At 48.3% G+C, this 14,631-nt stretch overlaps 1 protein-coding gene and 1 non-coding gene across 3 annotated transcripts in view; both read right to left on the bottom strand.

The window, feature by feature from the left end:
* The window catches only part of LOC138962636 (dynein axonemal heavy chain 1-like), a 179,987-nt gene that overhangs the window by 124,136 nt on the left and 41,220 nt on the right, over positions 1 to 14,631 (bottom strand). For both annotated transcript variants that reach the window (XM_070334533.1, XM_070334534.1), the window contains exons 22-26: positions 14,235 to 14,375; positions 13,632 to 13,844; positions 5,109 to 5,273; positions 4,721 to 4,948; positions 3,734 to 3,913 (exon numbers count right to left, since the gene is read on the bottom strand). In XM_070334533.1, the coding sequence (XP_070190634.1) occupies positions 3,734 to 3,913; positions 4,721 to 4,948; positions 5,109 to 5,273; positions 13,632 to 13,844; positions 14,235 to 14,375 (927 nt within the window). The remainder of the gene's footprint in view (positions 1 to 3,733; positions 3,914 to 4,720; positions 4,949 to 5,108; positions 5,274 to 13,631; positions 13,845 to 14,234; positions 14,376 to 14,631) is intronic.
* On the bottom strand, positions 12,137 to 12,255 carry LOC138963336 (5S ribosomal RNA). The gene has a single exon (XR_011454801.1). It is a non-coding gene; the product is annotated as a 5S ribosomal RNA (ribosomal RNA).

Genomic DNA, 14,631 nt, shown 5'->3' with positions numbered 1-14,631 from the left:
TGTTTTGTTTGTGTTATCATTTTGCTTTGTTTATTATTTGATTTGCTACAATTAGATTTATTTGAGTGAACACCCTGTCAGAATGGGTTTCTGAAAAATAATGGGGTTACAATTTCTGCATCCTATTTTCATGTTAAAATAGACGTTATTATGCAGTTTTGATTTTATTACGCTTTTTTTCTGTGAAATTATTTGTAATACTTATTAAGGGCAGTATTGTACATAGAAAGTAAGAAAAGAAAACACAACTCTTCACCCTTTGGGATATGTACGGTTGAAATGCAAAACTTACATTTCAGTTGACTTGGCTTGAACATCTCGCTGTGTTATATTTTAGCTAGAATTTTGCTGAAATATCATTTTCACTTTTTTATTTTGAAGGACTGTGTCACACGTCTTGGCGGGAAAATCTCCTATCTTAATACTGTGAGGGGAAAATCTGTTTAAAATTAACTATATTTATGTAATGTTTCTTTGCTGTTTGAAAATATGTAACTAAAGTGTTCAGCGGTCAGCAAAAATCTTATTTTAAGGTTTTTTTGGTGTATTTGTTTGATTTGCTACAATAAGGGTGTGCATTCAAGTGAACACTCGGCCAGAATGGGTTTGTGAAAAAGAATGTTACAGTCATGCATCCAATTTCTATGCTGACATTTTTTTGTATGGGTGTTTCTTTTTTTAAATAAACTTCAATCAATCTTATGTTTTTAGTGATAATGTGTATACGCATTTAGGGCTGTTTTTCAGTATTAATAACATGTTCTGTTTGATTAAGGGTATTCAGCTGGTATTTCCTTGTTTTTACTACCTATTTTATTCATGTTTTTATTACTTAATTAGTGGAAGAATCTGTTGTAATGTATGTTTGATGGTGTATGCTTTTAATCAAGCGTTGCTGACTATGAATGTAGATGTAAATGCTTGTATAACTGTGTTTGAATTTTAAATGTGTCAAGCGCAAAGAGCATAATTGTAAAGTTATGATGTTGCGCTATATAAATGCTCATTTATTATTATTATTATTATTATTATGTTCTGTGAAGCTATTTTCAATGTAACTCTTTGTTTGTTTTTTTCTTTTTTTCCCTTTTTTTTTGTAGTTTCCTACTATTCACAAGACACTAGCACTCTTTAGTGGTGTTTTTTTCAGGTTAGATTCATTTTTATTACAGGATACATTTTGCCAAGCCACTTGTACTTCCTGTTTTGTCAGCTTATGTCAGTTTTGCATCCGTCAACAAGAAAGTTAACAGGGAGTACACCCTAACAGAATGGGGTTCTGAAAAGTAATGAGGTTACAACTTACGCCTCCAATTCTTATGTTGAAATAGACGTGTGTGTGCGTTTTGATTTTCAATCTATCTTGACTCCCGCAGTGGGGCACTGCGGTTATGAAATTAAAGGCCCCTCCTGTTTTTGGAACCGCAGGAGCTTTCTAGTTTGCTGTTAGGTAGATTTTTGGTTCCTCTTTCCTGTCATGCTCTCTTTTTCTTCATGAATTCTTTCTTTTTTCTGCCTTCTTGCTCATTCACCTGTATTTTTTCCAAAAATCTCTTCTCTTGCCGCTTGTCTCGTGATTCATGTATAGTTTAATCTGTTAGTGTTCTGATGTAAGTCCAGCAGTAGATAGGTTAAGCCTATTTTAACATACTGGAAACTGATAATCTTCCAGTAGGTATTAATTTAGTTTTACTAAAGCCTGCTGGGACACAAGTAATGGGTTAGTGCATTTGTAAACAGGAATCGCTTGACAAGTGGCCCCCTTCATCCCCCCCTTCCTCGTCCTGATATGGCTCTGCGTAGTCGGCTGGACGTTAAGCAACAAATAAACAAACAAATCTATCTTGACGTGTTCTGTGAAATTATCAGTGATCATTACTACAAAAGGGCAGTATTGTACCTAGAAAGTAAAAAAACCAACCAACTCTTCACTCTTTGGGATAATGTAATGTTTACTGAAATGCACGACTTAAATTGTAGTTGCTTTGGCTTGAGAATCTCATCATGTTATGGTTCATCATGTTCAGTTACTGAAAAAAATATTAGTTTTTTTGATTTTGAAATGCCATGTTTTATCGTTTTGTTTTGTTTGTTTTATTATTTTGTTTTGTTTGTATTTGATTTGCAACAGTGAGGCCTTATTTGTGAGTGAACACCCTTTCAGAAAGGGTTTCTGAAGATTAATGGGGTTACAATTTTCTGTTTTGGCAGCTTATGTCAGTCTTGCAACAGTCAACAAGGAAAGATTGCTCTTGTGTGTGAAAAGGATTTAAAAAAAAATATTCTATTTAATTGTTTTAATTTTTTTGTTTAGCATACTGTAATGTCATGGATCACAAGTAGATGAAACTTTTTGACGAAAGAAATCTCATATGGTTTGTTGTTATTGTTGGAGTTAGGAGAGGTACTGCTGTATAGCACAGAATTGTCCATGATCCGTTTGAACGATTCAAGTGTACTCAGTATACTTACCTTTTTTTCTTATGTTGAATAAAACACACCACGAAAAACCATGGATGCAGTCTGTACTCATTTCAGTGTGTGATATCACAATGGGCAGCAAATGGTTCTATATCTTCCTCCTCCTCCCCCTCCCCCACACACAGATCTATGAACAATTTCCACATAACACCTGCTGCGAACTGGACACGAATCCCAAAACTATTTGCTTTTCAAAGTGTTCATAGTAACCTGACAAAAAAACATACTTACCTTATATTGGCCAGTTGTCAAGATTTGTATTTCAGGTATGAAGCAAATATTTTTCGGGTTCGTGTTCAGTTAGTCAAATATGGAACATTTGGTTCTATTATGTGAACTGAAGGATTTATGTAATAATCATCATCAAACACAATCTAAAACCTACAAAAAGAAGGCAAAAGTCAAAGTTCTTGCATGATAACAGATCAATTATCAACCCATATCCTTTGGGGTTTATGGAAAAGAAAGTATACAATCATTTCTACAAATACCACAGTATTAATTACAAGAATATTTTTTGCACATTAAAATGCATACATAATGCAAAATGTTCAAATCAGATAACTATACAGTCCACACACAAAACATTCACACACGTTGGACCAAGGGAGACCCCTAACGCGTAGGATCTTAAAGGTTTTTAAGAGAAAAGACTGAAGTGTATAAACCCAGGTGTCTGTGTTTCTATAACATGTGTGAACCCAAATGTCAGTGTGTTTTGTGAATGTGTGTACGAACCCAAAAGTAGGTGTGTTTCATGTCAGGACAAAATGGGTTCACAATTCTAGAAACCCATTTTTCTAAAATGCCCCATTTTTATTTCTGTGTGTGCTTGGCTTGTTTTTTATTAATACTTGACCAGGACCTGTTCATGAATTCACCTCACATTCCTGCCTTTTTGAGCCAAAGCTTGAGTTTGAAATATGGTAAGAAAGTGATGTACCCATTTGCACCATGTATTGCAAAAAGCCCCATTTTGACTCAAATACAAGCATGTGTGTGTGTGTGTGTGTGTGTGTGTGTGTGTGTGTGTGTGTGTGTTTACTATATATCACTACTTTTTACAGTTCACATAACACTTTAATTCCAGGAAACATCTGATCATGAAAAAAAGAAAGAAAATGAAAACACATTCCCATGTTGTGTAACTGTGCAGGTACTGCGTTACACCGCCGGCCACATCAACTACCGTGGACGTGTGACGGACGACTGGGATCGTCGCTGTCTGATGAATGTGAAATGAAATTGATACCTTTGTGTAGTCAGCCAGGGAGTCCTTGATGATCAGTCTGAGACTCTCCTTCATGACGCGCTCGATCTCGCCCATCCAGTCCTCAACGTTGCCCGTGGGGTACATGACCTCTCGGAAGTCCACGCACTCACCCTCCCCTGAGTACATCTTGGTGATCTTCAGATCATCCTCAAAACGAAGCTGAAAGGGACAGATAAAAGTTCGCGGTGAAAATCCTCAAGCAGAATTGTTTGCACACGTACACACCACTACTACCACAAAGTGGAATTTTCTTCATCAGCAAAATTATCATTCCACATGTACAAATGTGTACCTCAGATTATGGTGGGTAGTTAAACTGAGTTAAGATATGTATAAAGAAATGTACATGTATAAAGTTTCCAGTAAACTTCATATTCAATTGTAATAAGAATGTTTGACTTTCAGACTTCAATTTTTTTTCTTCCAAGATGGATGGACTACTTCATTCTCAAACTGTCCATTGGTCAAGGGTCTGTATACATGCTCCAGCCTCAGTAAAAAGAAATGTAATGTATAAGCATTTTTGTGTGCAACTGCAAGAAATGTTTGCACTGGAGTGACAGAAAAAAAGAAGCAAATTATGGGATGTTCTCAGGATCAAATCGATTGTAATACATGTACCCAGTGTTATTCCCATGCCTCGAACTTATGTTATTTACGCATACATGTTGGACCCTACGCAGTATGCTGACCCCAGACCAGTCAAAATGTCTGATAGTTTTCATTTAAGACTTCCTCCATTTTGAGAACCTGTTTTCTCACATGTTCTGTTCATAACCTCTGTAAATTTACCTCCATTTAAAGACTCCCTCCTTTTTAAGACCTAAATTTCTCCGATTTCTAAAGATCTTAAAAGGGGGTTCCACTTAATTAATATATTTTGGATCCAGGTCCAACTGACCTATTGTTCTCTGCGTCTGGGAACAGCACTGAACACCTGACACACAATGGACTTGGGCCACCTACCCGAGCAATGTTCTCAAAGCACTTTCTGAGATGGGGCTGCACAGCCGTGGGGTCTTTGGTCTGCGACAGAATCTCCAGCAGCTCATCGTCGGACAAGAAGTAGAATCGTGGGAAGGCATTGCGCTTGGTCTCCAGGTACTCGCTGAGTCCCTTCTGCACCTGTTCCAGCAGCTTGTTGCATTCCCGCAGGTTGTCCAGCAGACGGTTGTCTGGGCACAGTGAGATCACCTGTAACACAAGGTCTTTGTTGTTGAATAGCTGTCTAATACACACACACACACAAATGCACACACACAAACACACAGTGCTCTATTCACTACACAAACAGTCACCATACTCATCATCACCACCAGCACTACGAACATCACCACCAGAAATGCAACGTCACCTGTGGGTTCTCCTTTGCGCTCTTCATGACCTTGCGCCAGATGCGCTCCATGGTCTGGTAGCGCTTAGACTCCACGGGCAGCTGACGGTTGATGTCGTCGGAGCTGAAGATGGGCTCCAGATACAGCCATGCCCTCTGGCAGTTCAGCCACTCATCCAACACATCCTGAAAGATTTCATTGAACGACCTGAGTATAGCTTTCTGTGAAGTTTACATGTTAAAACAGTGTTCCAGGCAGCTGACAGTTGATGTTGTCAGAGCTGAAGATGGGCTCCAGATATAGCCATGCCCTCTGGCAGTTCAGCCATTCATTCTACACATCCTGGAAGATTTGAGAACAGTGTGTCAGACAATTGTGTGTACTGATAGATCAAAAAGAACAGGCAACTGACGACTCATGTCATCAGAGCTGACTATCAACTCCAAAATACAACCATGCCCTCTGCCAGTCCAGCCATTTATCAAACACATCCTGAAAGATTTAGTTGAGTAGCATGAGTACTGGTTTCTGAAAAGTTAACATGTTAAAACAGTGTAACAGGCATGTGATGGTTGATGCCATCAAAGCTGGAGATTGGCTTAAGATACGGCCACTCACACTGCGAACATATCCTCAAAGATTTTGTTCATCAGCTTTAGTACATTATTTCTGATGACTTCATGTACAAGAACAGTGTAACATGCAGCTGATCATTGGTGTTGTCAGAGCTGGAAATGGGTTCCACGTACAAGGTCCTCTAACACTTTAAACACTCGAACACATCTTGAAATATATTAATTTGAGTATAGACTTTCAGACAGCAACATTGGTACATGTGAATAGAGCTAGGACATCCTTAAGACAGCCAAAAGTGTCCCTACTTTGCGTGTGTCCTTTCACATCAGGTATGTTTTGGTCAGGTGAAAGGCGGTGCTTAACTGAGCTTGAAGTTGACTTCGCAAAGACTTTGCAAAGTCATTTTAACAAAACATTCAGTCAGTGCCAAAGCTTTGTGCAGCCAGCTTTGTGAAGTAGACTAATTGTAAGGCTTCTTTTTAAGCCTACTGTCTATATGATACTTACCGAGACAGTACTATTCTTGCACATTATCTATTATAGGCCGAAAAAATTGGACAAAACGCTGAGTGGGTACAATTATCTCCCATAACCATGCGCCACCGTGGATCCCAAGCACTGTCCGAGTGCTTCCCCCTTACAGGATGTAGGTGGCGCGTCCTCTTTCTTTATGAGCTGCAGACCCTCAAAAAGCCCATAACATATCAAGAGGGGAGGCGGGAGGGAAACTCTAATAGTACTGTCTCGGTAAGTATCATATAGACAGTAGGCTTAAAAAGAAGCCTTACAGTCAATATAACACTTACCTCGACAGTACTATTCTTGCACAGAATACCAGAGTGGTGTGAGGGTGATATGTAGAGTATTAAACTCCTTAATCAAAATCACTTAAATCCAAGGATTAAGATACCCAGGCAATTTTCGAACAGTACTACCGTAAAAGAAAATATACCCAAGAAACATATCTTAGACTGACGTGACCATGCTGGCAACCACTGCTGTGTGGTGAACTCAATGTCAAAGTCCAGGCCACTCAAAGCTTGAATACCACTGAGTCTACGGCAAGTGGCTAAAGCGATGAGGAACAATTAGTCTTAAAAATCAGCAACTTGATACTGATGCCTGCCAGGGGTTCAAACTCATTGCTACGCAGGAGTTTGAGGACCAGAAAGACATCCCCCTTGGGAAATGAAACCCGAGGTTTAGACACCGCTGCATTGCTAATACCCGAAAGGACATTAGCGATGAGGGAGGACCTGATCAAGTGTTCAGATCTGCGACCAGTAGCGGCCGCAATCGTGGAAGCGATGGCAGATCTGTATCCAAGAAGAGTCTTAGAAGAAAGACTCTTCTTTTGATACACTTCCACCAGGAAGTTGGCCAAGTCCTGTGTTGAGGGATAAAGCGGCTTTATCCCCTTGGACAAGGCGAAGGTGGCCCAAGCTCTCCAGCGTAAGTCGTAGAGCTGATTAGTTGATCGCCTCTTAGCGTTGAAGGAAAACTCTACTGAACTCTTGTGCAATCCTAGTGCAAGCAGTTTGGAGCGCACAAGAGCCATGCGGTCAAGCACAGACTCTCTGGACGTGGATGAGGGAGGCATGATCGAGGCTGGAGCAGACCTCCCCCGTCCAGATCCAGAGGTAGAGGGTCTACGTGGGTGAGACCGCGAAGATCTGGAAACCACGGAGCTGTTGGCCAGTAAGGCGCGACCAAAATCAGTCTTGGTCGTTCCTGCAGATATTTTGCCAGCACCCTCGGAATCAGAGATGTCGGGGGATAGGCGTAAGCATCGAGGAGCCTCCACAAGAGAGTGAATGCGTCCAAGTGGAACGCATTCATGTCTCGAAAGGGGCTGACGTACCTGGGAAGCCGAGCGCTGAATCGAGTTGCGAACCGATCGATCAGAGGACGGTCCCACCTTGCCCACAGACGCTGTAGAACGTTGTGAGCGATGGTCCATTCTGTGGAGAGAACCTGATCGCCCCGACTGAGAATGTCGGCCAGGGCGTTCAGTTTCCCCGGAACGAACTGGACTGACATCCGGACCTGATTGGTCTGGCACCAGAGCAGAATCTCCTCCGCCAACAGGGAGAGGGACCGAGAATTGGTGCCCCCCTGGTGGCGAAGGTAAGCTAAGCATGTGGTGTTGTTGTCCCCGTTGAAAATCAGAGGGGCCAAGGACAGGCCGAATGGGAGGGCCCGAAACTCGAACACTGTGCCCTCCCAAACGAACCGGAGCAGATGTCGGTACCCCGGGGCCACCAGGATGTGGAAGTAAGCATCCTGGAGGTCCCAGACATGGCCCAATCGTTTGGCCGGATGGCCAACCGGACCGACGAAGGGGTTTCCATCTTGAACTTGCACCTGTGAAGGTACAAGTTCAAGGTGGAGAGGTCCAACACCGGCCTGAACCGGCCGTCCTTTTTGGGGACGGTGAACAGGCGGGAGCAGAACCCCGGAGAAGGCTGAGAAAGGGGGTAGACCGCCTTCTTCTCGACCAACGAGTTCACCTCGTCCTGAAGAGCCTGCCATCTGGCAGGGTCTCGAGGAGGGGGGAACGTCCAGGTTAGAGCGGACAATGGAGGTTGTGACGACAGCGGTAGAGAAAACCCCGACCACACCACCCTCAAGAAAAACTGGTTGGAGACCAGTCTGCCCCACATGCCGCGGGCCCGAAAAAGGGAACCGACGGACGAAAGAGGGGCAACTTGAGGGGGCGTCAACGTAGGGCCGGGACTCACTGAAAATTCTGCTGGCGGGCAGGCGCAGGCTTGCGACCACCCCCCCTGGTGGTGCTGCTTCCCCTTACCTGTCTGAGCACCCTTCGTCTTGCTTGGGAACGCAACAGGCGCCTAAGAGGAGGAAGAAGGAGGCAGTGAAACTGGCTTCTTCTTCTTCTTCTGAGGCTGGGAGCTGGAGGTGACTGTAGCACTTCTCTTACTCCCCGCAGCCGTCGCCGAAGCAGCGAGGCCAACCATCAGAGAATCAGTGTTCCTCTGGCGTGTGGACTCCACCACAGAACGAACAGTGTCCGGATGAAAGAGGGAAGAAGGCTGAGGAAACGTGTTCCTCAGACTCTTCCTCATATCCGGAGGCACTATAGAAGTAGGCAGAAAATGATCACGGAACAGGGCCAATAAAGTGGACCCGTGTTCCAATGGCCAATTCTGCCGCAGACGTCACGCACGATCGCACGGCATGCAAAGCCCGATCCACTCGAACCGTGTCAAGGACCCGAGTGGAATCGGACTCTGCCCGATCGGGAGGGTCCAACAGTGTGGACAGCGTGCTCATCCATGTCAAGGCCTGTGATTGGGCCTCGACTGTGGAAGAAACGGTGGCCTCAAGATTGTGGAACGAAGCAGAGCTCAGTTCCACCTTCTTGACCGAAGGCACCTCCCCAACGAACACATCAACGTCAGCCCCACCCTAAACACTCGAAGTCTGGAAAGGGAGAGTTCGAGAGTCAAAGGGAAAAGGGAGGGACGAAACAGATTGGACACGAGGAAACAGTGGAGGTGCGCCTCCCGAAGGAAAGCATGGCACTGAACCCGCGTCCTCCCGAGGAACATAGGTCGCGTTAGCACGTGAATCTGTACTCCTCAGGCGATGTGCTGCCGCTTCCACCGTGGCACTAAGACTAGGGTGGAACGCGAATTGCCGGCGGACGGATCGTTCATAAAACGAGCCGCCGGCAGACGCGGCGTGAGCCTCCCGCGCCCGGGCCGAAGCGGACTCAAAGGACGAGAGGGCGTCTCAGGGAAGGACGTCCTGAAACTGTTCAAACGTCCTTCTAGCTGTGCGAGGACGAGCCTCCTGCCTCTCGTCCTCAGACCCCGGGTCCAGGTCCCGTGTGTCAACACTAGACGACAGACGCTTAAGAGAGGCATCCGTGACGTCAAGACGCCGCGTGATGTCTGTCATGTACTGTTGGAAAGTACGAAGCATAGCTTCGGAAGTTCCATCAGAAACCGGCAAGGGTAGAGGATCAGTGTTAACCTCAGGGCGACCCTGATCCTCCTCCCTATCGTCCTCCGACTCACTCTCCTCTTCACTTCCCGACAACTCCTCAAAAGCAGGAGTGTAGGGAGCTTGAGGGGGAAGAGCCGAAAGCGATGAAGCAGGCTGTGAAGAAACGCCCACAGAAGCAAGAGGCCGCGAAGACCCCTGCCCCAAAGACGAAACGTCTCCAGCAGCCGAAGGGGGAGAAAAACAACAACCCTGCGACTGTTGGGTCAGCCCAGCCAACGAACCCCCGCCATTTATAGACTGAACAGGAACCCATCGGGTCTGATCAGAAAAGAAATGGTCCGGTCCGGTCGGGGGTGCCGATCCGGTCCGGTAGGGTGGTCCGGTGTTCCGGTCCGGTGCCGGACCATCCGGAGGTCCCGTTCGGCACCGAACCATCGTACCCACAGAAGTGTTCGGGTGGTTAGGTCCGGACGTGGACATACCGTACCATCCAGACCCGTGGTCCGGTATGGCCCGGTTCGGTGCCAGACCATCCAGACCAACAGAGGTGGTCGGGTGGTCCGGCACCGGGCCATCCGGACCCGTAGGTCCGGACCCGTAGGTCCGGTACCATCCGGAGGTCCTGTTCGGCACCGAACCATCCGTACGCACAGAAGTGTTCGGGTGGCTCGGTCCGGGCGTGGACGTACCGTACCATCCGGACCCGTAGGTCCGGTTCGGTGCCAGACCATCCGGACCAACAGAGGTGGTCGGGTGGTCCGGACCGGTCCGGTAGGGTGGTCCGGTGTTCCGGTCCGGTGTTCCGGTCCGGTCCCGTACCATCCGGAGGTCCCGTTCGGCACCGAACCATCCGTACCCACAGAAGTGTTCGGGTGGTTCGGTCCGGACGTGGACACACCGCACCATCCGGACCCGTAAGTCCGGTGGTCCGGTGCCAGACCATCCGGACCAACAGAGGTGGTCGGGTGGTCCGGTCCGGACCGGACCACCGGTCCAGTACCGGACCATCCAGACCCGTAGGTCCGGTCCGGTCCCGTACCATCCGGAGGTCCCGTTCGGCACCGAAACACCCGTACCCACAGAAGTGTTCGGGTGGCTCGGTCCGGACGTGGACATACCGTACCATCCGGACCCGTAGGTCCGGTTCGGTGCCAGACCATCCGGACCAACAGAGGTGGTCGGGTGGTCCGGACCGATCCGATAGGGTGGTCCGATGTTCCGGTCCTGTGGTCCGGTCCCGTACCATCCGGAGGTCCCGTACGGCACCGAACCATCCGTACCCACAGAAGTGTTCGGGTGGTTCGGTCCGGACGTGGACCTACCGTACCATCCGGACCCGTAGGTCCGGTGGTCCGGTATGGTCCGGTTCGGTGACAGACCATCCGGACCAACAGAGGTGGTCGGGTGGTCCGGTTCGGACCGGACCACTGGTCCGGTACGGACCGGACCACTGGTCCGGTACCGGACCATCCGAACCCGTAGGTTCGGTCCGGTCCCGTAGCATCCGGAGGTCCCGTTCGGTACCGAACCATCCGTACCCACAGAAGTGTTCGGGTGGCTCGGTCGGACGTGGACATACCGTACCATCCGGACCCGTAGGTCCGGCATGGTCCGGTTCGGTGCCAGACCAACCGGACCAACAGAGGTGGTCGAGTGGTCCGGCCCCGACCGGACCACTGGTCCGGTACCGTACCATCCGGACCCGTAGGTCCGGTGGTCCGGTGTGTTCCGGTTCGGTGCCAGACCACCCAGACCAACAGAGGTGGTCGGGTGGTCCGGTCCCGACCGAACCACTGGTCCCGTACCGTACCATCCGGACCCGTAGGTCCGGGGGTCCGACAAGGGCCAGAGGTACTGTCCCGTACCGGACCCTAAGGTCCGGTACGGTCCCGTACCATGGGTCCCGTCCGGACCAAACCCGGAGGTCAAGTCCAGTCGGGACCCGTGGGTCCGGTTCGATCCCGACCCGTAAGCCTGGAACGTTCCGGACCCTTGGTCCGGACCATCCGTCACCCGAACACCAGACGCTAAGGAATGGCGTGGGGTCAAGACGGTCCGGTCGGAGGTGTCGGTCTGAGCAACAGAAACAATGTTCCCGTCGCCCTGACCATTCGACAGAAGTACCACGTTCTGTCGAACACCTCCACGTCCAGTAACTAGTCGGCCGGAGCGTCTTAACAAGAGGGACAGCCACCAGTCACACGGACGTCAGAGGGAACCGTAGTAGCAGTGGTCGTAGGCACGAAGCCTGAAACCCCTGCCCCCACAGGACCGCCCTGAACGGGGTCAATTCGCATCCCAACCCCAGCGGGGAGGGAATTCAGAGACCCCGTCATCTCCTCCGATCTCCCCCCCCCCCCCAGGAGGCCGAAACTACTGTCGAAACAGCAGCAGACGACCCAGCGAGGGAGTTCAGAGGAGGACCCGTGTCCCTCCTGGCTTCCATAGCGGTGGAAACCGAGGAGGGCACAGGAGAGGCACCGGAAAAGGAAGATTTTAATGCCAACTGCACCCGGTGTTCCCAGGCGGTCACCCATCCAAGTACTAACCGGGCCCGACGTTGCTTAACTTCGGTGGTCGGACGAGAACCGGTGTTTTCAACGTGGTATGGCCGTTGGCTGTCAAAACCTGAGTCTCTCCAGTAGCCCCTAGATCGGATTCACCAACCCCCAAAGAGGGTTGGGAATCGACCTGCCCCCGGATTCGAGCCAGGGAGGAGAAGGAAACCTTCCCCCCAGGCTTGAAACCGGGAGGAGCTGAAGCCTGAGACTGAGGGCCGGACAACGGCGTCGAAGGGGGGGAAGCCTGTTCCACTGAAGGAGAAGGAGAAAGAAGCTTTTTCTTTCCCCTCGACCTTCCCCGAACCTTCGACGGCGCAGCCCCGCCCGAAGTCCCAGGCTCAAGCCCAGCCTGTTTGAGCAAGCTCGCATTGAGCTTGCTCAAACAGGCTTTCTCCGCCCTCCCTCGCCGCAAACGCAAAGCGTTTGGGGAGGGAGAGTCGGAGCGCCGAAAGATCCCCTTCTCCGTGCGTAAAACATAACGCTGGGCGCCCGGAGAAGGGTTGCCCCCGGCAGACTCTGGTTCCGTAGAACCAGAGCCCAAAACAGGACGAGACATCCTACCTCGCCCTGTACGTACCCTTAAAGACCGAGAATTAACAAAATTCAAAGAAAATTTAGGTCAATACTCAAGTGAATGCGGCGAAACGAGAAGCAGACGACCGGTCACCACGAAGTAGGACGGGAGGCACGCCGAGTCCGCCACACAAAAACGGAGGCACAAGTTGAAGGAAACACAACGTAGCCTCAAGCCAGAAGTGGAATAACACACAATAATCCAACAGGTGATAGTCCACACAGAAAAGAAGCCTCTTAGTCCAAAATAATCCGGGAGCGTAGCAGAAACACAGCCGGTCTGACACGCGCAAAAAAAGAAAGAGGACGCGCCACCTACATCCTGTAAGGGGGAAGCACTCGGACAGTGCTTGGGATCCACGGTGGCGCATGGTTATGGGAGATAATTGTACCCACTCAGCGTTTTGTCCAATTTTTTCGGCCTATAATAGATAATGTGCAAGAATAGTACTGTCGAGGTAAGTGTTATATTGACAATAAATATCAGGCTTAATAGACAACTGGACAACAGAAAGTGTTCTTTCATAGGACACTCCCAGGTCGCATCGCACCCATTCACAAAGCTTTCAGCAGACCAATACCCGAGTGGTGCGAAGAGTGCTTTTCCAGGTGGCATCGCACCCATTCACAAAGCTTTCAGCAGACCAATACCCGAGTGGTGCGAAGAGTGCTTTTCCAGGTGGCATCGCACCCATTCACAAAGCTTTCAGCAGGCCCACACCTGAGTGGTGCGAAGAGTGCTCTCCCAGGTGGCATCACACCCATTCACAAAGTTTTCAGCAGACCCATACCTGAGTGGTGCGAAGAGTGCTATCCGAGGTCACATCGCACCCATTCACAAAGTTTTTAGCAGACCCATACCTGAGTGGTGCGAAGAGTGCTCTCCCACTTAGAGATGCGATCCTCGAAGGGTTTCTTGTAGGGGGAGAAGGACATGCTCTGCGTCATGACAATGTGGTCGTCCAGCAGCTGATTGGTCTCCTCGGACGTCTTGACGATGTAGGTGCCTGTCTCCTTGTAGGGCAGGATGTCAAACATGACAGGATCCCACTCCTTCTCCATCTTGTCCAAAGCCTGGGGGCAAAGACCAGAAAATACATCAAGTGGTGAACATAGAAATCCAAAAGAGATAGGCTTAGCTTATGTTCCAAATCAAGAATCAAAACACAAGAAAGGTTAGACTTTTAGAACGTTCAATTGAGGTCAAAACAGCACATTCCCAAGAACCTTGACCTAGTGGGCAAACAAGAGACATGACAGGGGAAAACAAATAAAAAAATGTTGCTTTGATTTTTTGTTAGAATGTGCCTAAGATGCATGGTTGAAGCAATGACAACACACACATTCTCTCTCTCTCACTCACTCACAAACACACACACACACACACACACACACACACACACACACACACACACACACACACACAACCACCATCAAGTTCAAAAATAGACAAAAAGAACTGACCTGTTCAATGGCATACTCCTTGCCAGCCACCTCAGCCACCTTGGAGATGACGTTGATGTGATCCTGAAGGTTCATCTCCAGACACTTGGAGAACGTCAGGTTGGCTTTGGGACGGACGGGGAAGCCCAGTTCTTCTGACAGCTGTAATACACAACATTTTCACTGAAAAGTGTGTCCAATGTTAGTGTCAATTTTGGGCACTGTAATGAGGAACATTCATAATCCATTTCAGCATTTAGAATGGAGGACAATTTTACAGTCAGGGTCTCCGAGTTCAGAATCAATTTTCGTTTTTGTTTAAACTACAACAACAAAAACACCAACAAGCAAACATGATTTTTTTGCTTCTGAAACTCCTACTGCAATGAACATCACCATTAGAACAGTTACAGTGTTA

Source organism: Littorina saxatilis, linkage group LG3 (assembly GCF_037325665.1).
Source record: "Littorina saxatilis isolate snail1 linkage group LG3, US_GU_Lsax_2.0, whole genome shotgun sequence".
In the NCBI taxonomy this organism is placed as follows: domain Eukaryota; kingdom Metazoa; phylum Mollusca; class Gastropoda; order Littorinimorpha; family Littorinidae; genus Littorina; species Littorina saxatilis.
This window is presented reverse-complemented; position numbering and strand designations above follow the sequence as displayed.